This window comes from Hippopotamus amphibius, chromosome 5 (genome assembly GCF_030028045.1).
Source record: "Hippopotamus amphibius kiboko isolate mHipAmp2 chromosome 5, mHipAmp2.hap2, whole genome shotgun sequence".
Classification (NCBI taxonomy): Eukaryota; Metazoa; Chordata; class Mammalia; order Artiodactyla; family Hippopotamidae; genus Hippopotamus; species Hippopotamus amphibius.
The window spans coordinates 560,011-586,280 of record NC_080190.1 but is presented as its reverse complement, the minus strand read 5'-3'; the positions used below and the strand labels follow the sequence as shown (position 1 = coordinate 586,280).

At 57.0% G+C, this 26,270-nt stretch overlaps 1 protein-coding gene across 1 annotated transcript in view; it reads left to right on the top strand.

The window, feature by feature from the left end:
* Positions 1–8,943: 8,943 nt before the first annotated feature.
* KNDC1 (kinase non-catalytic C-lobe domain containing 1) overlaps positions 8,944–26,270 on the top strand; it is a 54,395-nt gene continuing 37,068 nt past the window's right edge. The window contains 3 exon segments of the mRNA XM_057735075.1: positions 8,944–9,036; positions 15,844–16,042; positions 16,283–16,341. Coding sequence (XP_057591058.1) covers positions 8,944–9,036; positions 15,844–16,042; positions 16,283–16,341 — 351 coding nt within the window.

The window sequence follows — 26,270 nt, the reverse complement described above, 5'->3', positions numbered from 1 at the left end:
GTGACCCCGGTGCACCCCTCAGGTGAATACCTGTTTTAATTGTCACATGCAGACCCTAACCCCCGACATACCTACCTCCTAAAATGCTTTATTTTTCTCCAAAGCACCTACAAATCTCTAAATACTGCATATTTTTTTATTAATTATGTCTGAAATTTACTTTAAAATAGTTAGCATAAATAATACCAAAGGAAGAAACTAAAATCCTCTCTGAGGGAAGATAAAGTTATGTTAAGCCTCAAATTATTTCCAAGAATACTTTTGGAGACCCAGTAGCCAACATAAAATTTTAAATAACCAAGCATCCCAATTTAAAAGACCACACAAATTTTAAAAACAGTAGAAGACAAAAGAAAAAGACATGGAGGGCCTGTAGCTGCTGGACTGATCAGACACATGTTAGAATATCCAAGCTCAACAGGACATCAAAGATGAGGCTGAGGATTTTGGCAGAGAAGCAGAATCCATTAAGGAAATTAATAGGAATAAATTCTAGAGGAAAAATTATAACTGAAAGAATGGGCTCAGTGGATGGGTTTAATGGTAGATTAGACACAGCTAAAGAAGAAATTCATGAACTGGAATATAGACCAGATGAAAATATCCAGAATAAAGCCTAAAAAGAAAATACAAGAAAATACAGAAGAGAGTAAAAGATGGAGGACAGTGTGAGGAGATCTAGCACACATGTAATAGGAGTCCCAGGATGGAGAGACAGAGACAGAGAGAGAGAGAGAGACAGAGACAGACAGACAGACAGACAGAGGCTGAAATAATGTCTAAAGAAATAATGGTTGAAATCTTTCCAAAATTGATTTAAAAAACACAAGCCATGGATTCCAGAAGTTCTACAAACATTCACACTAATATAAAGATGAGATAATAAGAGAATAATTGATTTATACAAAATAAGGCAGAAGAGAGAAAAAGCATAGAGCAAGTGGAGAAATAGAACAAAGTGCAGATTTAATGCAAATTTCAGTAATTAGACTAAATACAAAAGGATTAAATGCTCCAATTAAGATATAAAAATTGTCACACTGGAATATACACACACACACACACACACACACACATATACATACACACACACACATTTACAAGAAATGCATCATAAACATAAGGGTGGAAAAAAGCTTGCTATGAAAACGGTAAAAACAATTGTGACCATATTCATATCAAATATAATGTAGATTTTAGGGCAAGAAGTATTTCTACAAATAAAAAGTGTACTTCATAAAGACAAAGGATCATTTCAATATGAAAATACAGCAATTGCAAATTTCTCATGTATATAACAGCAAATATTTCAGATAGAGCCAGATTTAAAAGAAGAAACAGCAATTTCAACCACAGTGAAGGGTCTTCACATACTCTTCCCAGTACCAGAAGGACCAGCAATCCCACTGCTGGGCATATACCCAGAGAAAACCACAATTCAAAAAGACACATGCACCCCAGCGTTCACTGCAGCACTATTTACAATAGTCAGGACATGGAAGACCTAAATGCCCATCAACAGATGAATGGATACAGAAGATGTGGTACATATATACAATGGAATATTACTCAGCCATAAAAAGGAAGAAAATTGGGTCATTTGTAGAGATGTGGATGGACCTAGAGACTGTCATACAGAGTGAAGCAAGTCAGAAAGAGAAAAACAAATATCGTATATTAGAGCATATGTGTGGAATCTAGAAAAATGGTACAGATCAACCAGTCTGCAAAGCAGAAATAGAGACACAGATGTAGAGAACAAACACATGGACACCAAGGTGGGAAAGCGGCGGGCAGGGGTGGAGGGGGTGAACTGGGAGAGTAGGACTGACATATATACACTGATATGTATAAAACAGATGGCTAATAAGAAAAAATACCAAACTGTACACTTTAAATATGTGCAGTTTATTGTACATCAATTATACCTCATAAAACCCTTTTAAAAAGTCACTAACAAAGAGATAACTAGAAAAGTCCCATACACTCGGAAATTTAGAAATAGATACCTAAATAAACCATGGTCAAAGAAGAAATCACAGTGGAAATTAGAAAATATTTTGCCTTGAATGTTTATGAAAATATGACACATCAAACCTTTTCATTAGATCTCCTCATGAGTCCTCCTCATAAGAAAAAAAAATTATAACTACATGAGGTGACAGAAATTAACTAGGCTTACACTGGTGGTCATTTTGCAACATATACAAATATAAAGTAACCATATTGCACACCTGAAACTAACATAAAGGTATATGTCAATTATACCTCAATAAAAGTTTTTAAAACTTTGTCTTGCTAAAATTGTGCTTAGAGAAAATTTATAGCTTTAAATAAATTATATCAGAATAGGAAAAGGCTGAAAATTAGTGAGTTATGCATCCATCTCAAGAATTCAGAAAAATAATAGTAAATAAAACTCTTCCCCAAGTAAGTTGAATGTAATAATGAAGAGAAGAAATTGATAAAAACAAATATCTATTCTTTAGTAAACGTAATATAATCAGCATTATCCTGGCAAATCTGATCAAAACAAAAGAAAGACGGTACCAGCAACAGCTGTTGGGAATTGAGGGAGGCATCACTGCGGATCCCACAGACACTGGAAAGACAGAGAGAGCAGTACGTGCGCCTCCACGCCAGGAAGTGCGAAAAGCTGGATAAAACAGAAGAATCCCTAGCAAAGCACAGCTTAACAAGGCGGACCTAAGAAAACACAGAAACATTACAGAACTGAATCTCTCAATCCCTTAAAACCTTCGCATTAAAGAAAAGCCAGGTCCCGATGGCCGTATGGCTTCCCCAGAGAACTCCATAAACATTTGAGGAAGAAATCATGTGAATTTCACAAGAAGCTTCCGGAGAACAGACCAAGAAGAAACACATCTACTTGCTTCAGGAGGTGAGCATGGCCTTGGTAGCGGGGCATCACGAGACAGACAAACCTACAGCCAATGAAAATACACGCAAAAATCCTCACCTGATCAAACAGCCAAATGCAGCGAGATCTGCGACAGGTACTGGTCACCAGGTGGGTTTTCCTCCCAGAACACAAATTAGTCTCACGTAGACATGAACACATTAACAGAATAAAGGAGACGATCAAACCATCACCTTAACAGACATAGAAAACACGGCTGATAAAATTCAACATCTCTTTGTGATTTTAAAAGAACACTTGGCAAATTAGCAATAGAAAGGCACTTCATTAACCTACAAAAACCTACAGCAAAATTATCCTTGACGGTGAAAAAGGGAGGCCCAACTGCTCACCTTGGGAACTCAGACCAGAGGACCGTCTCACCAGGTCTGCTCAGCAGGGCGCTGGGGTCCCCTCAGGGCAGTGAGGGCGGGAGAGGCATGCTGTCCACGAGACATGGAGAAGCCAAGCTCACTCCCGGGGAGTGTGGCCATTCTCGCAGGAAATCCAAGCCAGTCCCCAGATCAGAACCACTTGGCAGGCTTAGCGCGTTGCTGGACACAAGGGTGTCAGACAAAAGCCCATTTGACTCCTGTAGGCCAGCACTAAACGAGAAACAAAATTTTCACAATGATGCCATTTACAATAGTACCAAAATACGTCCAACATTCATGATAAATACGATAAAAGAAATGCAAGTCCTCCTCACAGAAAACCAGAAAATATTACTGGGAGCCTGACTCTACAGGGAGACACCCACGTTCAGGGTTAGCATACTTGCTGCTCCTCGAAGGGGGTGAGCGGACTCCTCGAAATCCCACTCACATCCAACAGGTTTGTGAAGGCTCAAGCAAGCGGGCTCTCACAGGGCCAGGAAGGGCCGAGAGGCACGTGGAGGAGAAGGAGGAAGCGGGGAGGACGCAGAGCCCCAGAACTTCCAACCGGTGCTTCTGCAAGGCTGACCACGGACCGATGGACACAGACTCACACGTGTGCACATGCACTGCTCGGGCAAAATATGTCCCAAGTGACGCCCCAGACCTAGAACAGCCCAGACGTCCACCAGTGGTGGATTCGCGTATTTAGCACAATTCGGCCACAATGAGCAGATTCCCGCTCCCAGAGAAGCTCTGAGTGAGAAAAGCCAGACAAAAAAAGAAAATGCACACAGTGTGATTCCATTTATACAAATTACCAAAAAAGAAAAAAATGAGCAAAACTAAATTATGTATTTAACGACATATGCTTAGTGGTAAAACTATATGAAGAAAGAGAGCAGGGAAGTCTCTTCTCACGGGCAGGATGGTGACTGCCATCAGGGTGCAGGGGGCGGATTGGGGGGACGTCGCCCCTCTCCCTGGACATCACAGTCCACAATGTACAGTAAGTTCTCCAGCGGCCCTTCTCTGGGGCCCCCGGGACCTGCCCTCCACAGGGTGTGACGCCCCCTTGCTTGGGGCTGGCTCCCCGACATGCTGGTGGCTTGATCTACGTCTCAACAGAAGGCAGGCTCACTGTGTCACCTGGTGCCACCAGACAGGTATCCACGCCAGAGCCAAGGAGCTCTGAGGTGGACCCCCAGCCCGCCAGCCCAGCTCTGAGCTCTGGGGCCAGGACCTCGCCTGGGTGTTCACAGGGGCAGCAAAGCCCCCCAGGGTGGTGCGGGGAGGACGTCCGCGTTCAGGGGTAGGGAGACGGGTGGTTTAGCCCGCAGAGCTCACACGTGGTGGCATCAGAGTCACGCAGCATTAGGGGAAGAGAATGGTTAGAGGCTCAGCTTCCTGACCAGGGCCCCCCACGCTCTGCGCTCCTCTCACCAGGACCCCGCGGGCTCTGTCCATGAGGGGATCCCAGGCTCGTTCAGCCTCCCCAGGTGTGAGAAATCGCATGTGGGGTCTCTGAAGGCTGCCCATCAGGCATGTTCCCGTGCAGGGCAGCTGGACTGGGGGCCTCTGTGGGTCGCGACCTCACCCCAACCCCCCCGAGCGCCATAAGGCGGCCGCAGCACGTCCGAGGAGGCAAGGCGCTCGGCCCAGGGGCGCGGGCAGCGCGGGCGGGGACCGTGAGCTCCCTCGGCCCCGAGCCCACGACTCGGCTGCACGCGTGCGGGGCTGCGAGGACGCAGAGGCGGCCCAGGCACACGGCGCCCGGGGGTGAAAGGAGCTGGTCTGGGCACGAGGGCGGCACAGCCCCTCCGGTCCCTTCTGCAGAGGGGACATGCTCGGGACGCGGTGCTGGCAGGCAAGGGCGGCCCGAGGGTCCTGGGGGCCAGATCTCTGGGGAGGGCCCCCCACCCATGCTGGGGTCCCTGGGGTGCGAGGAGGCTGGCTCTGGGAGGTGGAAACAGGATCCAGCCACCGACGGCCACCGAGTGACAGGTTCCCGCAGAAGAAGCAGGTCAGCGGTCTAGGTCCCAGCGCCGGGAGAAGCATGGTCCAAATATTTCGATACTGTAAAATGAGTCTATGGTCATTGGAAACGGAAATGTTTAAATCTATTACTTAATAAACATTCAATTTATTAAAACTTACATGCGTTTCTGTTGCAAAGTATTATGGAGAATCTACAGAAACTTTCAAGCATAAAAGTATATCACAGTAGGATAAAATTCTGGCCGAAGTTAGAGGGCTGTAATGAGTTTAAGGGAATATTATGATGAAGATTTCCAACTATCAAAGAAAAACATGTTTATGTGTTTTTCTAAATGATTGCTAGTGGGTGTCGAAACCACTTTGGTTTTTAGCTCCTTGGACGCATTTACAGGAGTGACTAACAGCTTTATTTCAAAATGTTAATATTTATACCACACGAGAAATTACATGCTTTGCAATTATTTACATTTTTTATTTTTTCAAAATTGTAGATGCTGACTTCAAAATACAAGTGGTGTGACAGCTTTTCAAAATTCTTTCAGGGAAAATAGGAAACAAGGCTTCAAAACGCACCCCCCCACACACCCACACACCCCCACCCTTGCACGCGGCCTGGTCTAGCTGAGCGCCGACTGCATACAGAAGCCAGGAGAGAGTGCGTGACGAGAGCCCAGGCTGGCGTGGAGCTCCGCTTTCCCGGTCGCTGACCCAGAAGGAGGCCAGGGAGGGCTGAGGTCTGAGGTTGGTGGTGGACAGGGAGAGCACTCAGGCCAGGACCTGCCTGGGGGCAGAGGGAGGGTTTTGGAGGAGACAGGGGTGGAACAGACTGAGTGGACGGGTCGGGGAAGCGCAGTGAGGAGCTGGGACTCCACCAGGTCGTGGCCCTGGCCGTGGAGCTGACCGTGAGTCCCGGAAGCCTCTGCGGGATTCTGGCAGCCCCTAAGAGTCCCTGGAAGCAGGCTGGCACGCTGGGCGCGTGCTGGACACGAGGGTGGTGGGGAGAGGCCGGCACAGAGACCGAGGCAAGGGGCCCCTTTCAGCAGTCTGCTTGTGAGGACTCTTGGCTCTGTTTGGAGCTGAGCTTGGAATCAACTTTGAGTGGGCACCCGGGACTGCCGGGACGTCGTCGTCCCATCTGAGCTGTCCCGTCGGCTCTGGGAAGGCGGGGAGTGCCCGATCTGGACTCACTCTGATCTCGAGAGTAATGTCACAGTCACGTAGTGACACTGATGAGGACCGTGCCCAAGGCACCGGGACACAGGGTGCCACGCCCCTCTTGGGAACCGAGCTTGCCATGAGGGCCGGTAAGTGTGCAGACGTGCCGTCAGACTCACAAACACCCAGCAGAAGCTTCCGCTCACTCCACTGAACAAGGCAGACCAGTGACCACAAACACTTCCGGGGATGCAGGCAGGGAGAAGAAGGGAGCGCAGTGCGGCCCCTGCCAGGTGCCTCCCCTGGGCTCCCACCGGCCCCTCCCCGCCGGGCCAGGCACCCCGGTCCCTGCTTGACTGAGAAGATGGGAAATAGCCACTAAGCGCTTTTAGGCTGCAACGGCCAAAGCTGACTCAGCCGGCATCGGCCCATTTGGTCTGTATTTTACCCAGATTGGATGCACCTTTTCCTGAAGGGGACAAAGCCCTCAGGCCCAGAGCACTGGTGATGCGACAGCTCCTTCAGTTAGGGGATTATCTTTTCCCCCGCACCCCATTCAGTCCTCAGCCCCGACCCTGGGCCCGGCTGCAGAGAGAACTCAGAACCAGGTGACAACGTCAGCACCCTCCCTGTGTGCCCACAGCAGCCGAGGCCCCCGAGTGCAGTGAGGCTGGGTGGCAGGTGAGGGGTGTCGAGGCCACACACAGGCTTCGACAGCCCTGGACAGAGGAAGTGGCGGCCCCGACCCTGCAGCAGGGCCCCTGCAGCCAAGGCACTGGGCTCCGCGGACCCGGGGTCCGAGCACAGGTGCAGCTGGAGGCCGGGGCTCTGCAGCAGGGCCGGCGCCTCTGAGACGGTGCGGTGCCCACCGACAGCCCAGGCACACGTCTCGAGATGGCTCTTCTCCAACTGCGGCCGCCCCCGGCCCCCACCCTGGCGGCGGCTGCAGCTCTAACCACCCGACCCATTTCTCTCAGGTGCCTGGGGGGGGGCGGGGGAGCTGCACAAGGTGAGGCTGCCCCGCCCCCCAGCCGCCAGCCTGAGGCCTCTCCGCGCACCTGTTCCTCCCCTGACCTGGGTGCTCTGTGCCCACTTGGGGTCACATCACAGGTCCCCGAGGCCACGAGGCCTGAGCCAGGAAGGAATTAGTCCCCTGCATCCCCGGACCCTGCAGGGCCTGCCACCAGCCCCGTTCCCTCACACAGAAGCGTTTACGGCGCGGCCGCTGTGTGCCAGCCCAGGCCAGGCTGTGGGGACGGGGCTGGCCACCTGGCCGCGGTGCCCACTGTTTCGTGGGAGCTCTGACCCCCACGCCCACACAGGTTGATGAGATCACCATCCGCCCTCCTGTGGAAAAGGTGGGGGCTGTGCTGTCTGGCTCTTGGCTTCACCGGGGTGGGGGGGTGGCACCCTGGATCTTGGCCAGGCTGGGGTAGGGCGTGCTGCTCTTTGCCCAGCCACAGGCCCCAGCTTAGGGCAAGGCTCGTCTCAGTGCTCGGGAAACCCAGCCCGCGGACCCTAGTGGGGCCGGGAAGCGGTTAGTACCAACCCGCAGGACTGCCGATGGAGGAGAGGTGGTCTGTTCTTCGGGGGTCCTTTCCACACCCAGGAGGCGGCTGGCCAGGCTGGGATGCAGCTCTAACTGCTGATCCCTACAGTAGCATCCCCCGGACCCTCACGCAGGAAGGGGGCAGGCCAGACGGCAACCGCTCAGACGGGTCCCCTCCCTGGTCTCTACCCCGCCCCCCCGCCCCCCCGGCCCCCCCACCCCCCGGCCCTGCCCGCCCGCCTGGGCGCCTCTGCAGCCGCCACTCCCCCTGTTCGCGGGGACTGCGGCAGCCCCGCCCTCGGCCGGTGGGGGCGGGAGCAAGGGGGACCCGGTGGCGGGTGGGGGTGGGGGGTGGGGGGTGGACGACCCGCCCAGCAGTCCGCGCGGGCTGGGCCACGGCCCCGCGTCCGTGTGCGCAGGTGGGCGCAGACCCGGGCGCAGGAACACCGGCCGCCAGACTGAGCCCGCCCCCACACGGTGCCGGCGCGCACGGGCCTCCACCCCCACCCCCCGCGCATCCCCCCGGAAAGCGGCCAACGTCCCCGGGGACAGAGTCCCCAGAACGCCCTCGGAGGTCCCAGTCGCCCCCCAATTGCCGGCCGAAGTGAGCACCGCCCTCCGAGCGCCCGGACCCCCGGTCCCGCGCCCAGGGGTCCCCACCCCGTCCGCGCTGGCTCGGGTGACACTGCGGCAGGGCGCGGGCGGGGCGCCCCGGGGGCGGGGCGGGCGGGGGCCGCGGGGGAGGGCGCGGCGCGGGGCGCGTTGCCATGGCGACGCTGCGCGCGGGGCCGCTCCCGCCGCGGGCGCGCGGAGGAGCCGGGGCCGAGGCGGCGGGGCCGCGGGCGGGGCGCGCCCAGGCGGGGAGGGGCGGCGGGGGCGCCTCCGGCCCGCGCGCGGCGGCACAGGCGGCGGCCGAGTGCGTGGCGCCGCGGGCGGCGCGCGCCAGGATGCAGGCCATGGACGCGGCGGATTTTCACGAGGACGGCGAGGACCTGGACTTCTACGACTTCGAGCCGCTCCCCACTCTGCCGGAGGACGAGGTGAGCCCCCGCCCCACGGCGGGACCGCCGCCGTCCGCCACGGGGGGATGCCCGGAGCGTCCCCGGGCCGCCGCCCCCGGGCCGGGTCCTGGCAACAGGGCGACCCCGCAGCTGTTCCCAGCACCGCCACCGGCCTTTAACCTTTCCTCCCAGAGGGGACAGGACCCTGGGATGCCGCCTGGGACAGCAGCAGAGGGTGGGGTGTCGCGGCAGACGCTGGCGCCCTGCCAGGGTGGGCTCCGGACTGTGGGTGTTGTGGGGGCAGCTTGGCCGCGAGGCCCGAGCGGTGTTTTCCTCCTCGAGGCGGCCCTAGGAGGTCGGTGGAAGGCTCGGGCCGCAGAGCGCGATCAGGCCAGACTGCTGAGGAGCTGGGGGGGGGGGGAGGCGCCCATGACGGAGGGCTGATGCCTGCTTACAGAGGCCGAGGGTGGCCTTCAGTCAGGAGCCCAAGTCCTGAGCCCCCAGCCCAGGTGCGGGGGGGCTCCGTCACACGGGCCGGTAGCCGCCCCGCCGCGGGCGTTTGTCCCATAGCTCTGGCTGCCCCATGGTGCCCCACAGACTGGGTTGGGGTCACATAAACTCTGTGTGCCTTGAACAAGCCAGTCCCCTCCACGTGAGAGGTGGCCCCCAGAGGAGGCAGCGGTTCCCAAGAAGACCCTGTCTTCTCTCGAGGCGGCAGGGTCTGTGCAGAAGGCCCTCCCAGCCCCCAGCGGCGCAGGCCCCCATCTGCAGGGTGCCGAGCAGCCCTTCGCGCCACGCTGCTTCCCTCCAAACGGCAGGAGCCTCCACGTGGCCATCTGGGCAAGCCCCCCGGTGAGGCAGACCCGGCCAGCCCCTCCTGGACTGGAAACTGTAGTCCCCAGGCCCCTTGGCCTCGACTGGTCCTTGCCCACTTCCCCAGCAGAGCCGGTTCTAAGGACAGAGGGGCTCGCGCCCTGGGAGCGGTCCTTCTGGACGGCAGAGGCTGCCAAGGGGGCCGCTGAGGCGGTGCCCCCGGGGTTGGCGCTGCCTCCCCCCCCCCCCCGTGGCCTGGATTTGGCGAGAGAGACGACTGTGGAGAGGAAAGGGAAGGGCATAAATAACCCTGTGGCTATCTCCATGGCTTTGATGGAGAAAGAAAGGGTGCTTCCAGCCTGCAGCCTTCAAACACTGCCTGGAGGACGCATTTCTAAAGTGTCTGCTGGAAGACTCATGTCCCCGCTCCGAACCACCCTCGATGCAGAATGTGGTTGTCCACACGGAGCCTTTCCACACCGGCCACCCCACACTTCCGGGGCCTCCTCCGTGCCTGGCACACGGAGCCGGTGCCCACTGCCAAGTAAACAGGACGGGCAGAGTGGGATTTGGACCCAAAGCCTCAGTCCCGAGCCCGCCGTCTGTGCTCCTGCCATGCCCTGATGCCTTCTCCTGGTGGCAGTGTCCCCAGCACCCCTTGGGGTTGGAGCAGCCCTCAGTCGTGCACAGTGCGTGGGCAGGGGGTCCCCCCGTCCTGCGGCCATCACCTCCAGGTGACGTGGGACGCTGCCGTAGCAGTAGCATCCTGCCAGGAAGTTCAGGGCTCCTCAAACTTCTCGCATCCTCTCAGGGGAGAGAGGGACTGCCTTTGGCTGTGTTCTCCTGAAACGAGAGGTCTGTCCCTGGGGCTCCAGCCGACGTTCTGTCCCTGGTCCAGACTTCGTACTTCCTGCACGTGTTGGGTGTGGTTGGTGTTGAAGGTTTTAAATCCCCACCAGGGACACGTGACCACCAGGTACAGCGTTGTGTCGTCAGGTTGTATCCCAAAAGCCATCCTGTGTGAGAGGAGGAAGGGCCATGCTGAAGGAGCCCCCAGAGGGAACCAGGGGCGAGGACAGTCGGCAGCTTCCAGGGAGGGACGGTGGGCACAGACCCAGGACTGTACAGGCCGCATGAGACACAGGCATTTGCTGCTTGTACAGCTAATTATGTCAACCGACCACAGTGAGCTCAGGAAGTAGAACCCTGTGAACCCCCGACGGCAGCCCCTGGAACGTCCCTGCCCTGTTGTTTCCCCAGAGAAAGTCCAAGTTGCTGGTGGACATATGAGAGGATGTTCGACTTCATTATAATCAGGGAACACGAAATATACCTGCCATGAATGCCCTCCCACGAGCACCAGGTTGGCAAGGGCCAGCCTGCTGGACAGTGGGCCGAGCTGGCTGGGTGTGGGCGGCCGCCCTCCCTCGCTGCTGGTTGGGGGGCGCACGCAGTGGACCAGCCTCTTTGGAAAACAGTCTGACATCTGATAGTAGAGTGGGGGTGCCCGCAGCTGTGTCCAAGCAACTTCACTCTGGGTGCCTGCCACAGAGACATATGGCCCGTGGGTGACGCGTGGGCACAAGAACTTGGGCCTGGAGACCCCCCGGGAGGCGTGCTGAGTGGGCCGGCCCTGCCCAGCAGGGTCCTGAAGGCCCCAGCCTGCACAGTCCCCGGCCACCTGCACGCAACACCGCTGCATCAGCAGAAACAGACGCCAGGCCCTCAGGAGCCAGGCAGTGCCACTGGCCTCCAGGGCCCTTCGGAGGGCAGGGCGTCTCCCAGCCCCTAGACTCCCCTGAGGGGTGAGGAGTGTCCTTACCCCTCCTGCGTCCAGCGGGGCGTCTCCCAGCTTCTGTGGGCCGGGAGCTGCCCTGGGCCCGGGGACCTGAAGGCACACGGGGAGCATCTGAAGTGTCAGAACGACCCGCGGGCCCCGCGGCCCTCCCGCAGCCCTGGCGCGCAGGCTGCGTCTGAGGGGCAGAGCTCCTGCACGGCCGGCACACTGCCATCCCCAGACAGCGGCCTGCGCGGCGGGACACGGGCGCTGCCCTGGGGCACCCAGACTGGCGGCGAGGGGGCTGCCCTGGGGAGTCGCGTCTGCCTGCCTCCCCGAACCCCTCCTCCAGCCAGGATGGGGGGTGTCTGTGCCTGCACGGCTGCAAGGGGGGACCCCTGCTTCCTGCCCTGGGTGGTCCCACCCTCAGACCTACCCCACGGCCCACCCAGGCAGCACCTTGCTGGGCAACGTTGAGGGGTGGGGTGCGAGCCCCGGCAGGCTGGCTAGATTTTGGAGAACCTTCTGGGTCTGCCCAGAAGGCTGGGTCTGTACCCGGGAGGTGGCGCCTCCGCCGGCTGGCCAGCTGTGACCAGGTCAGGCCGTGTGGGCTGCGGCGGCTGATGCCTTCCCCAGGCTGCAGCTGCCCTGTGGGTGCTGGGCCCGGGGTGCCCAGGGCGGGGCTGGGACCCAGACGTGCAGAGCATCCTGGCTGGCTTTTCTATTCGTACCACGTCACCGCCCCTCCCCCACCCACACACCTGTCTCGGCCTGTGAAGGCCCCTGGGGTGTGGATCAGGGCCCCCTGGCGTGAGGCGCAGGGCCCGTGGGGTCCTGAGCTGCCCCTCCAGGAAGAGCACAGGCTCCTGTCTATCAGGGCTGGAATTCGCGGGGCGGAGGGGCCGAAGGGACCTGAGCCGCAAACACGTGCTTCCCAGTCTCGCGCTGTCCTTGTCTTCCGCCCGTTAGCCAGAGCCGCCCAGCACCCCCAGCTGCCCTGCTTGGGCCGTGGATTCAGGCAGGGAAGGGTCCCAGCAGGTGGACCAGAGGGTGGCAGGTCCCAGAGGGAGGTGACTGTGGCCCAGGGTCCGGGACCCCTATCGGGCGGCAGGACCTCCCCTCGGCGTGTCAGGAGCCTGTAGCCTCCCTCCGTGCTGCCCTGGAACCCGCTTCAGCTGAATGCCTTCTTCCCGTCACAGCAGTGCGGGTTTCAGGGGGGCTGAGACCTGGGAGTGGAGGCCTCGGCCGCAGGGAAGCAATGACGCAGGGCCCAAGGAAGTCACCCCGTAGAGTCACGCAGAGAACCCCCCAGCAGGTGCTCCCCTGAGAATGCGTGCAGGCCTCCAGCTTTGCGAGCAGTTTCCACCTCACCCGGGCATCTTCCCGCCGCGCAGGGGTGGCAGAGGCCTGGCCTGAGCAGAAAGCTATGCCGTGGGCCTGCCCTGGACCCCCTGCTCCTGGCAGCCTGTCTGTCACAGCTGCACAGCCACAGCCAGGGGGCCCGCTCAGACTCGTGCTCCTGAGCAGCCAGGCCCACGGGGTCCTCAGGCTGTTTATTGTGCAGGGCTCTGGGTGTGTCCCCGGGCACCTGTGTGCACATGCATATGCGTCCACGGGCATGTGCGTGCACGTGTGTGTCCGCGGGCATCTGTGTGCAGATGCATGTGCGCGCACAGTGCCCAGGCGCCTCTCCTGAGTCCTGAGGGGGCCTGGGTGGGGCAGAGAGGCCCCAGGTGGAGCCAAACCAGCAAGGCGCCGTATCCGCGATCCCGGGAGCGCAGACAGGAGGCTGGAAGCCGAGATTTCTGGGGTCACCGCCCTCTCTGGCTGCCCAGTCTGGTCGTGCACCCTCTTTCTGCTCTGGCTTCTCCTTTTAAGGCGTCCCGTCCCCACTCCCTGCAGGGTGTGCGCCCGTCCGGAGCCCGGAGAGGGGCTCTCTGCTCTCGGAGCCGCGCGGGCCCTGGGGCTGCCTTTCCTCGTCCATCTGAACCGCCCCCCCCAGTAGAAGGAGCCGGGAGGGCCCAGGAGGGTGTCATCGAGCCCCTCCCTGAGCTGAGAGGGAGCGGACGTGGGATGAGCCTGCTCACACGGGCAGACCTGCCGGACCCCTTCCTGTCCCCCAGCCGCACGCGGGGTTGTGGGGACCCGCACAGCACAGGTGGGAGAAGTTCAAGGGCAGGAGATATGGATAGAAGGGTCCTTTCGGGACCCCACAGCTTGGCTACACTTGAGAACCTCCTGTGTGCTGGGGGGATGGGGCAGAGGAGCTGGAGGTGGAAGCTAGGTGGGGGGGCAGGGGGCAGGGGCGCCTCTCTTCTGTACCACCCCCAGCTCACCCCTCCCCTCCCCCCAGCTCACCCCTCCCCTCCCTCAGCTCACCCCTCCCCTCCCCCAACTCACCCCTCCCCTCCCCCCAGCTCACCCCTCCCTCCCCCCAGCTCACCCCTCCCCTCCCCCAGCTCACCCCTCCCCTCCCCCCAGCTCACCCCACCCTCCCCCAGCTCACCCCTCCCCTCCCCCAGCTCAGCCCTACCCTCCCCCCAGCTCACCCCTCCCTTCCCCTCAACTCACCCCTCCCCTCCCCCAGCTCACCTCTCCCCTCCCCCAGCTCACCCCTCCCCCCCCAGCTCACCCCTCCCCTCCCCCAGCTCACCCCTCCCCTCCCCCAGCTCACCCCTCCCCTCCCCCAGCTCACCCCTCCCCTCCCCCAGCTCACCCCACCCTCCCCCAGCTCACCCCTCCCCTCCCCCCAGCTCACCCCTCCCCTCCCCCCAGCTCACCCCTCCCCTCCCTCAGCTCACCCCTCCCCTCCCCCAGCTCACCCCTCCCCTCCCCCAGCTCACCCCTCCCCTCCCCCAGCTCACCCCTCCCCTCCCCCAGCTCACCCCTCCCCTCCCCCAGCTCACCCCTCCCCTCCCCCAGCTCACCCCACCCTCCCCCAGCTCACCCCTCCCCTCCCCCCAGCTCACCCCTCCCCTCCCCCCAGCTCACCCCTCCCCTCCCTGCAACTCACCCCTCCCCTCCCCCAGCTCACCCCTCCCCTCCCCCAGCTCAACCCTCCCCTCCCCCAGCTCAGCCCTACCCTCCCCCCCAGCTCACCCCTCCCCTCCCCCCAGCTCAGCCCTACCCTCCCCCAGCTCAGCCCTACCCTCCCCCCCAGCTCACCCCTACCCTCCACCCCACCTGCGAGGCTGGGTGTCCAGGCCTTTTCCCGACCCCTCCCCCTGCTCCCCCAGGCCCCAGCTCCCAGCCTGGCTCCCTCAGCCCCCCTCCCCCCCTTAGGCAGGTGGTACGTGAACACGCAAACACACGGAGCTGACCGGGGCATCAAATAACAGACCAGGAAAGGGCTGTGAGGTACAGGGTGTCTGATGTGTGTGAGCCTGTGTACTGCGTGCACCTGTGATGAATGTGTTTGTGCATGTGTGACTTTTTTTGGACACGTGTGGGCACATGTGTGGGTGTGCGGGTTTTGCATGCCTGTGCATCTGAGTAAGTAAATGTGTGGGAGTTGTGTGTACGTACGGGAGCGCCTGTGGGCGTGTGTCTGTGAGTACACACACACGTGACAGTGTGTTAGTATGTTGTGTGCACACGTGAGTGCGTGTGTGGGTGTGCGCGTGGGTGGCAGGAGCACAGCGGAGTCAGATGTGGAGGGGAAGCCAGTGTGGCGTGGCCTCGGGGTCCGGGGGGAGGAGCCACATGACTGTGTGCCCTCCACATGCACCACCTGGAGCCCGTGTGCTGGCAGCTCTGCAGCCGTGCTGTCACGCATGTGTTCTCACTGGTCCCCACGTGTCCCGTGACTGTCGTAGGCTCCCGCCGCATTAGTTAGGCTGGCGGCTCCCGGCTCATGGCGGTGCCTTCGTGGCACTTGCTCCATCTTTCTGCACCTCTACATCTGCTCACCTGCTCACAACCTGAAAAAGATGAGGCTCCCTGCGTGCCCGCCGAGCTCGTGTGCTGAGCCCGTGGGCCCAGGGCCACTGGCTGGGTCCGGCTCCAGGGCCAACACCTGCTTCAGCAGCGGCTGACGGCTCAGCAGATGCTCTGCCGTCCTGACAACCCAGGAACGGGGCGACGTCTGGTGGGGTTTCTTAGGACGTTGCCAAAAACCTCCTCCCAACCTAGAATAAATGTTGCCGCAGGGCGTCTGCTTCCGGGAGTTGCCTGGAGGTTGGCGGCCCTGGGGGCCTGGCCCCAGACCCGCCGCCGCCCCGCAGGCGCCCGCGGCTCAGCCCAGGCCTGCCTTGCAGGAGAATGTGTCCCTGGCCGACATCCTCTCCCTGCGGGACGGCGGCCTCAGCGAGCAGGAGGCCTGGGCCGTGTGCCTGGAGTGCAGCCTGTCCATGAGGAGCGTGGCCCACTCGGCCATCTTCCAGACCCTGTGCATCACGCCCGACACCCTGGCCTTCAACACCAGCGGGAATGTGTGCTTCATGGAGCAGCTCAGCGGTGAGGCCCGGGCTGCGCCCGTGGGGTGGACGTGAGCGCAGAGGCGGCCTGCGTGGACGCAGGCCCTCCCCGGCCGCGGTGGTCCCAGAGCCGGGGCTCCATGGTAACCTGCTGGGATCTCCGCCCCCGTGGGGCTCGGGACCTGCTGGCTCGCGCCGCCCCCCATCCTGGGAGAGCCTGGAGGCCCGACTTCCCCGGACGACCCGCCGTGTGACCCGACGCCTTCTCTTCCCTCCCCAGACGACCCCGAGGGAGCCTTTGTCCCCCCAGAGTTCGACGTGACTGGGAACACCTTCGAGGTACGTGGCAGCAGTGGGGCCAGCGCACGGCCCCCCCCCGACCGTCGCCTGTGGCTGGTCGGCCCCCAGGGGCTGCAGGGGGGCACCCCCACCCGGTCCCCGCGGGTCCCCGGCAGCTCGGCTGCAGGGACGGCCCGAGGCCGCACGCTCCTCACTACGGCGCGTAGCACACTGTCTGGGTGTGAATTTACTATATTTAAGATGTTAAAAGTGCCTAAAATTACCAGTGGCGGCTGGCGGGAGCCGCAGCTCCTCTGAGGGACGGGCGGGGGCCGCTCTCTGGGAGCCTCGCGCCCCAGACAGTGTGAGCGGCTGCCACGCCGAGGCCTGCAGGGCCCCTCCCGGCAGGCTGGACGGGCCCCTGGCCCCCCCAGGGCGGTGAGGCGGGCGGGGCCCAACCTGTGCTGTTTTCCCCTCTGTCAAGAGCCTCCTGCTGCGTCCTAGCTTCTGCAGGTTCCTCTAACAGGGCTTCCCCAGAGGCGACCGCGCTGGGTGTCGTGTCCTCGTGTCCTCGTGGGGGAGGCCTGCCGGGGTCGCGCTGCTCTGCGTGGCCTCCGTGAGTCCAGCGAGAGCCCCCGGCGGGGCTGCTGCCGAGCGGGCCGGGCCTGGGCGGCTGTCCCCGAAGGGGCTGCCCGAGGGGCACCCCCACCAGCGCGGAGGGGGTCCGCGCCCCTCCTCCGGGATCGGTTCCGCTGGGGTGGCCGGAGTTTGCGGGGCGGTGGGCTTGCAGGCGGTGGGTGGGGGCTCCCTCTGGGGGGACGCCCGCGTCTATGCAGTTGTTCCGCGGTCCTCCCTGCGTTTTCATCCGTTTTGTCAGGACTGCTAATGCCGTGTCCACCGTGTGTCTCACGTCCTTGAAAGCAGCGGTTCTCAAACTTTTTGGTTCTTGGAACACTTTACGCTCCTGAAAACCGCTGAATACCCAGAGCGCTTTGCTGATGTGGGTTGTATCTGCCAGTACTCTCTGTGTTACAGGTTAAAACGGAGAAATGCGTGTAAAGTCCACCCATTAATTTATCTGATGACAGTTTACACATTCGTGAATCTCTCGCGGGCCCGGCCCGGCGGCGGCCCGGGCTCTCACGGCAGCGTCTGCGTTCCGTCTGCGGCCCCGGCAGGCGCCGCGGCCTGTTGTGACACTGTGTAGCCTCTGCAACCGCCTCCCAAGGCATCCTCTGATGAAAAACAAGGTTCTCGTTTCTAATATAGTCAAATTACTGGTGTTTTCTTTCACTGTTAGCGTTTTTGTGTCTTAAGAAACCTTCCCAACCGCAAGGTCCAATGGATAGCTGCTGCCACGTTCCACCAAGCGTTCCGAAGTTCTGCTCTCCCCCTCACCCGCCCGCGGCTCATCTTGTACGCGGTGTGCCGCAAGGGTCCAAGTTCGTCTTTTTCGACATCAGGAACTGGTGTTCCCAGCTGCCCGTTGGCGGGCCCCGGCTCACACGACCTAAGCCACACACAGCCCAGTTCCAGACAAAACTGGGTCTGCTCCCGGGCCTCCGCTCTAGTCCGTGGGGGTCCGTCCACCCCTGCACCAGAACCGTGCTTGTGGACGCGCCCAGCCTCTCCCGGGGAAAGGGCTCACTCCCTGTTCTTTTCAGAAGCGTCCTGACTGTTCTTTATTCTCCCACGTGAATCTTGCAGTTAGTGTCAAGTTCCACGAAAAGCTCTGTCGGCGTTTTGGCTAGAATGGCTCTGAATCTCTAGATCAGTCTGGGGAGAATTCGCACCCCTGTAGTATGTTATACACGTCATACCTCTTCGTTTATTTAGCTCTAATTTACTGTCTCAGTGACATTTTAAAACCTTCACTGTAGCTTTTACTTGGATGTCCCTTACTAGTTTATTCTCAGGAGTGAGGTATTTCCTGATTCGATGCTCAGCGCTTGGTCCCCTTTATAATCACGTTTTTCTGTTTTTTGTGGCACGTCTATAGAAGTGCGGTTCACTCTAACATCTCAATCTTACATCAGCCGTTTTGGTAAATTCTTCTGTTATTTCTGATAACTTACAGCATCTTTTAGTTTTTCTATTTCATTGATCAAATCACCAGCAAAAGGTGGCAGGCTGTGTTTATCCCGCCGTCCAAAGGCGTGGTGCCGGCTTTCCCTTGCGCGCGTCCTGGGTGGGCCCGGAGCGGCGGTGTGACGGGCGGGGGTCCGTGGTTTCTCCACGACCCTCAGAGAGCCCTTCCCACCTCCGCACCCGGGGTGACGTCGGCAGCGGCCCCCGAGGTCCCCGCTGTGCCAGAGGCGTGGAGTTCTATCAGGAAATGCTTCTGCTCCTTTGAGATGATCGTCGAGATGTTAATATCTCCCTGTTTATTCTCTAACATTAAATCAACCTTTCCTACTTAGAGAAACCTACACTAGCCGCGTCCTGTCTTTTCTTCACACCATTGCATTTGATCAGCTAATGCTTGCCTTGGGTCTCTGTGTGCTTTTCACGAGCGGACGGGCAGTTGTCCATTCTGTTGATGTTTTTGACTGGTGTCGCCATCAGGACTGTTCTGGTCGTTTGTAAATGCCCCTCCCCTCCCCCACCTGCCCCGCTTCCTTTGCCGTGTAACGTTTATGTAAGAATGGGATGGTCTGGTCCTTGAAAGTCTGGTCAAACTTGCTTATGAAGTCATCTGCTTCCTTGGAGCAAACATTTTTAATGACTGCTCTATTTTTTTTATATAAATTTATTTATTTTATTTATTGGCTGCGTTGGGTCTTTGTTGCTGCACGTGGGCTTTCTCTAGCTGCTGCGAGTGAGGGCTAATCTTCATTGAGTTGTGCAGGCTCCTCATTGTAGTGGCTTCTCTTGTTGCAGAGCACAAGCTCTAGGCGCGTGGGCTTCAATAGTTGCGGCACACAGGCTCAATAGTTGTGGCTCACGGGCTCCAGAGCACAGGCTCAATAGTTGTGGCGCACAGGCTTCGTTGCTCCGGGGCATGTGGGATCTTCCTGGACCAGGGCTCGAACCCGTGTCCCCTGCACTGGCAGGCAGATTCTCAACCACTGCGCCACCTAGGAAGTCCTACTGCTCTATTTTTAATAATTATAGGATTTATCTATTTTGTATTTCTTATCGAGTCAGCGTCTTGGTAAACCATACATTTCTAAAAATTTACCCATTGTTACCTATGTTTTTACAGTTGCAGGTGAGAGCCTTTCCTAACTACTGCATTAGGGGAGGTGCCCTCTTCCCCTCCTTGGATAACTGATTTGTGCTTTCTCTTACCAGTCTTGCCGGGGAGCGGGGGGGTTATGAATCATTTTCCTGAGGCTACAAAATGGGGGCTTATACAGGCACACCCGCAAAGTGACTTGCTTGTCAGCAGTTAGGACTCGGAGCTGCAAGAAGTAAGGGTGCTTGTTAAGCCAGCAGTGGTCGGGGTCTGAGCCACTGCGCAGTTACCAGGGGAGATTTGAGACCTGAGGCGGCGGGCGGCAGGTGTGGGTTTGAGGACGGCTGGTGGTGTCCTTGTGTCAGATGGAGTCCCGAGGTTCAGCCCCTCGGGGATGCAGGAGCGTGTCTGAAGCCATGTCCACAGCGGCCACCCAGCTCCGTCCTGGGTGCCTGAGCCACAGTTACTCCATTTTGATTTTTAAATGCATCCGTTTCTCTAACAGTTAAAGCAGTTGTACCGTGTGTGCTCAACGGGCCATAAGATAGGCTGCTCTACATGAATGGGTAAAGAAGATGTGACGTATACGTACATGTGATACACACACACACACACACACGCAATGGAATACTACTCCGCCATAAAAAAAGAGTGAAATAATGTCCTCTGCGGCAGCGTGGATGGACCTAGAGACTATCGTGCTACATGAAGTACGTCAGACAGAGAAAGAAAAATACCACGTTATACCAGTTATACGTGGGATCTCAGATATGACACAAATGAACTTATCTATGAAACAGAAAGACTCACAGACACAGAGGACAGACGTGTGGTTGCCGAGGGGGAAGGGAGTGAAGGAGGGGTGGGTTGGGAGGCGGGGGTGAGCAGATGCAAACTGGTGTATATAGGGTGGGTGAACAACAAGGTCCTACCGTACAGCACAGGGAACTATATTCAGTATCCTGTGATACGCTATCGTGAAAGGAGTGTGAAAAAGAATATATGTATGTATAACTGAGTGACTTTGCTGTACAGCAGAAATTAATACAACACTGAGTCAACTGTACTTCAGTTAAATTTTTGGAAAAAGACAGGCTGCGTGTGAGCCCAGCTGACACGGCACAGCCCACATGATCTGCCCCCAGAAGGGCACACGGGCCCCCTCTCTGCACCCATCAGGTCCACCACCTTCCAGAAGCCTCGCAATCTCTGCGTCCCGTGGGCGTCCCCACCTGTCTGACGCCCTTGGCCCCGAGGCTCGCAGCAGCCCTTCGTGTCGTGAGTGCTGAGCCAAGTCAGTGATGAGATGCTTACTGTGATGATGGGGATTATCAAGTGACGGTCACGCCCTTTGTCCTCCGGGAGCACAGGGACGTGTATCAAAAAAAAAAAAAAAGACAGGCTGCTCTGGTCAGCACAGAGTTCAAGCCAAATCACACATGAGCCGGAGCGACCTCCCCAAACCTCAGGACATGAAAGTTTCTTCCATCAGCGTTCCAGAGAGCCCACCCGTGCGGTGTGACATCCCCTGTCCCGACTCGGTTTCTTCTCCTCCGGCAATTCTGCTCTTACGTTTCAGTCTCCTCCTGCTTGTACTTGTTTCGAGTTTTCCTCACTTGAGCTGGACACTCAGCTCAGCAGTCTGAGCTCTTATTTCCTCACATCAGGGTCGACACCTAAATCCGAGAATTTCCCTCCAAACGCGCATTTTGCTGCGTAGCATTTGCCGTATCATTCAGTTCTAGGCATTATTTTTTTTTAAGATTTTTTCGACAGGGACCATTTTTAGAGTCTTTATTGCATTTGCTATAGCATTACTTCTGTCTTATGTCTTGGTTTTTCGGCTGCAAGGGATGTGAGCTCCTAGCTCCCAACCAGGGACGCAGCCGCACCCCCTGCGTTGGAAGGCGACGTCTTAACCTCTGGCCCACAGGGGAGCCCCTCCAGGCGTGTCTTGATCTCCACTGGGATTGCTTCTGAAAGAACAGGTTGGGTTTTTCTTACTTTTCTCTGCGATGCAGGCAGACCTCACTTTGCTGCACTTCACGTCACTGTGCTCTGCAGATTCTGCATTTTTTACAAACGGAAGGTTGTGGCCACCCTGCATTGAGCAAGTCTGTTGGCGCTGTTTCCCAGCTGCATTTGTTGACTTTGTGTCTCTGTCACATTTTGCTAATTCTCACAATATTTCAGACTTCGTAATCACTAATACTGTCATGGTGACCTGTGAGGAGTGACGGTTAATGTCGCTATTGTCGTTGTTTGATGGCGCAGGGAAGTGACGAACGCTGTGTGCGTTCTGAGCGCTCCGCTGACCGCCGTTCCCCGTCCCCTCCCTCTCCTTGGCCTCCCCTGTTCCTTGAGACACAGCAGTGTTCAAATCAGGCCAGTTAGTAACCCTGCAAGGCCTCCAAGTGTTCACGGGAAAGGAAGAGTCACAGGTCCCCCCGTGCTTTGGGTCGTCCGGGTCTTCTGTCACTTTGTCACTTTTCTTTTCTTGCTGAGTTGTCTGCTCAGGGAGGTGCCCTGAGGCCTCACTCCGCGGGTGTAGACGGCGCTGTGTTCCCTCCCTTTGCAGAGACGGCTGAGTCCAGCAACGGAAGGGAGCCGCCATCCGTTTCCCAGGGGACAGAGCTCCCTGGGCGGCGGGGCTTTCCCGGGCAGGGACCCCGCCTGCCGCGGGGTGCAGGGACAGGCAGGGCTGGGCAGGCCCACAGCATGGAGGGAGGGGTGATGGGGGACGCGCTCGGGGTGGAAGGGGGCTCCCCGGAATCTTCCTGTGACGACAAGTCTTGTTCTCTGCATCGCCTTAACTCCCGTCAGGTGATCGGTGACTTTCCCTGTGGCTCCGCCCACGGGGCAAGCAGGTCCTGGTCCCTCACACCTGTGTCCGCGTGGGCGCTGGCACCCAGGTCCTGGTGTCTGCGCTGCCCGTGATCCTGGGGTCCCCACTCAGGTGGCAGCAGAGCAGGTGGGATCCTGCCTCGTGGTCCACATGGGACGGACGTGACGTGAGTAGGGTTCACAGGATCACCACCGGGGGGCTCCCGAGACAGGAGTTAAAGATGGAAAGACCTCGGGGGGCAAAGACGGTGGTGTTGGCCAGTGTGTAGTGGACATGGTCGTCCGACAGCCGATGAGAGCTTTGTTTGCTGAGTTATTTTCAAACTAAAAGAGATGGATGGATGGATGAAGGTGGGCAGAGATAGGAAGATATAGATGCAGATGCAGGGAAAAGTGGGAAGGGAGGGAGGGTGGAGGGAGGGAGGGGAGGGAGGGAGAATGGAGAGAACTGTGGGTGGTGGGTGGACAGAGAGGGGGTGGACAGATGGATGGATGTGTGGATGCGTGGGTGGGTACAGGGCACTAGTGTTCCTGGAGGGAACAAGAGGGGGTGGAGGGCAGGAGCAGATACCCTGGTGCGGAGCCAGGTTTCACCCCCAGGGCTGTGACTTGCTGGGGGCCTCACAGCTGTGGCCCGGCCTGCAGGTGGGGGCTTGTAGGGTCTTCCTTTCCTTCCACGCCCAGCACCCAGCAGGGCTCCCAAAACAAGGCGTCTGCCTGAGTCCGTGCAGCAGCTCGGCCTACGTTTGGCCCTTTCAGGAAGCCCTGGGCGCTGGCTCTGCAGGGACCCAGGTGGAGGCCCCGGGTGCAGTGGGCGAGGTCACTCGTGAGGTGGGGAGCAGACTGGCGTCCACGTGAGGCCCGGGACGGGGGTGCCAGTGTCTCCCGGGAGAGGCTGGCAGCGGCGCAGGGCCACAGGGAGAGTGGACAGGCCCCGGGCCGTCAGGGCGGGCGTCCACCGTGCTCACGGGGCCCAGCGCGCAGCCGGCTGCCCTCCCTGAGCAGGCTGGCGTTGTCTGTAGGGGACGCGTGTGGGCGCCTGGGAGCCCAGGGGCTTCCGTGGAATACGGCAGAACAGGGGCCTGCGGAGGCCAGCAGAGGACAAGACATCCTCGAGCACGCAGCCTGCCTTCATGCGAGTAACTGCCGGTTAGAGAGGAAATGGAAGGTCCCCTGTGCGAAGCGACCACCACAGAAAGCCCGGGAGTGAGTGTGGCAGGCAGGGCTGGGAACGTAAAGCAAACCCTTTTCTAAAGATGAGAAAACGAGGCACAAGAAGGCAAGGAGACCGACCCTGTCCCTACAGGTGTTTTTTCCAGCTTTATTGAGACAAACCTGACGTTTAACGTTGTGCAGGTTCAAGGCCTACAGCCTGACGCTTTGATACACTTGACGCACTTCCGAGCTGTCTCCGTGGTGGGGCTGGTGACTGCCTCCACCGCGAACGCCCACTTCTCTTTGGTCGTGAGAACACGTGAGATCTACTCTCGCAGCAACTTTGAAGCACACAGTGCAGCACGGCTGCCGAAAGTCACATGCCAGGCGTTCGATGCCAAGAACCCATTCGTCTCACGGGTTTGTGCGCATCGAGCCGTGTCTCCCCATTCCCCACCCCCAGACCCCTGGGAGCCTTTATTCTAGTTTCTGTGAGTTCAGCTTTTTCAGATTCACCGTGTAAGTGCCATCGTATAGAACGTTCTCGGTCTGACTTATTTCACTGCGCATAATGCGCTCCAGGACCACCCTCCCTTCCTGCAGCTGGATGACGTGCCGTGATGTGTACGGACCACGGCGTCTTTACCCGTCCACCCAAAGACAGACGCTTAGCTTGTTTCCACGTCGCGGCTTTTGTGAATAGTGCTGCAGTGAACATGGGGGTGCAGGGATCTCTTGGAGATCCTGATTTCATTGCCTTTGGGTATACACACAGAAATGGGATTGCTGGGTCATATGGAGGTTCTAGTTTTAATTTTTTGAGGAACCTCCATACTGTTTTCCACGGTGGCTGCACCCATTTACATTCCTACCAACAGAACACAAGGGTTCCCTTTTCTCCACATCCTCACCAACACTTATCACTTGTCCTTCTGATAACAGACATTCTAACAGGTGTGAGGTGGTACCTCACTGTGGTTTTGATTTGCATCTCCATGATGTTGAGCATCTTTTCGTGTACCTGTTGGTTATTTGTACGTCTTCTTGGGAAAAAGTCTGTTCAGTTATTCTGCCCATTTTTTAATCAGATTATTTTTTTGCTACTGCATTGTGAGTTATCTACTTTGGATATTAGCCCCCTATGAGACAGATGGTTTGCAAATATTTTCTCCCATCCCATAGGTTGCCTTTTCATTTTGTTATTGTTTCTTTTGCGGTGCAGGAGCTTTTCAGTTTGATGTGGTCCCGTGTATTTGTTTTTCTTTGGTCTTGTGCTCCTGCTGTTATATCCAAAGAAATTACTGCCAGGACCGATGTCAGGGAGCTTTCCCCCTGCTTTCTTCTGTGAGTTCCACAGTCTTCAGGTCTTACGTCTAAGTCTTTAATCCCCTATGCGTTAGTTTTTGTGTGTGGTGGAAGACACAGGTCCAGTTTTCCCGGTACCATTTATTGCAGAGACTGCCCTTTCGCTTTACGTGTTCCTGGCTCCCTCGTCAAGTATCAGTTGGCTGTATATGCATGGTTTCACCTCTGGGCTCTCAGTTCTGTTCCGTTGGTCTGTGTGATTGTTTTCATGCCACAACCATCCTGGTTTGACTACTAGAGCTGTGAGATACACACACCAGGGCGTGTGGTGTCTCCAGCTTTGTTCTTTTTTTACATTGCTTTGGCTATTTGCAGTCTTTTGTGGTTCCGTACAAACTTTGGGATTGTTTTTTCTATTTCCATGAAAACGCCATAGGAATATTGATAGCAATCGCATTCAGTCTGTAGATGGCTTTGGGCAGAATGGACATTTCAACGATATTCATTCTTCTGATCCATGAACACAGGGTATCATTCCATTTATTTGTGTCTTCTTCAGCTTCTTTCATCGAAGTCTTATTCTTTGCAGTGTACAGATCTTCTACATCCTTGGTTAAATGTATTCCCAAATATTTTATTTTTAAATATTTTATTGTTTTTGATGCTATTGTGATTGCAACTATTTTATTTATTGTTTAGATATTTCATTGTTAGTGTATAGAAATGTACCTGACTTATGTACGCTGATTTTGTATCCTGAAACGTTACTGAATTTGTTGATTAGTTCTAAAAGGTTTTTGGTGCAATCTAAGATTTTCTATATATAAGATCATATCGTGTGAAAATAGAGACAATTTTATTTGTTCCCTTCTAGTTTGGATGCCTTTTATTTCTTCTTCTTGCCTAACTGCTCTGGCTAGGACTTCCAGTGTGCTGAAAAGGAATGGTGAGCACGGGCACCCGTGTCTTGCTTTGAACTTGGAGGAAAAGATCTCAGCCTTTCACCACTGAGGGTGCTGTGAGCTCTGAGCGTGTCGTACGTGGCCTTTGTTATGTTGAGGTGCATCCCTTCATACCCAGCTGATGGGGAGTTTTTACCATGCAACGATACTGAATTTTGCCAAATGCATTTTCTGCTTCTGTTGAGATGATCATATGATTTTTATCTTTTATTCTATTAATGTGGTGAATCAACACTGATTTATGTACTTGACCCATTTTTGCATCCCAGGGACAGATCCCACTTGACCATGATCCTTTTAATGTACTTTTGAATCTAGTTTGCTGATGTCTTGTTGAGGGTTTTTACATCTATATTTATCAGGGATATTGGTCTATAGTTTTCCTGTACTGTCCTTATCTGGCTTTGAGGTCAGGGTAATGCTGGCCTCATAAAATGAGTTTAGGAGTGTTCCCTCTTCTTCAGTTTTTTGGAAGAATTTGAGAAGGACTGGTATTAATTCTTCTTTATATAAATGTTCAGTAGAATTCACCACTGAAGTCATCT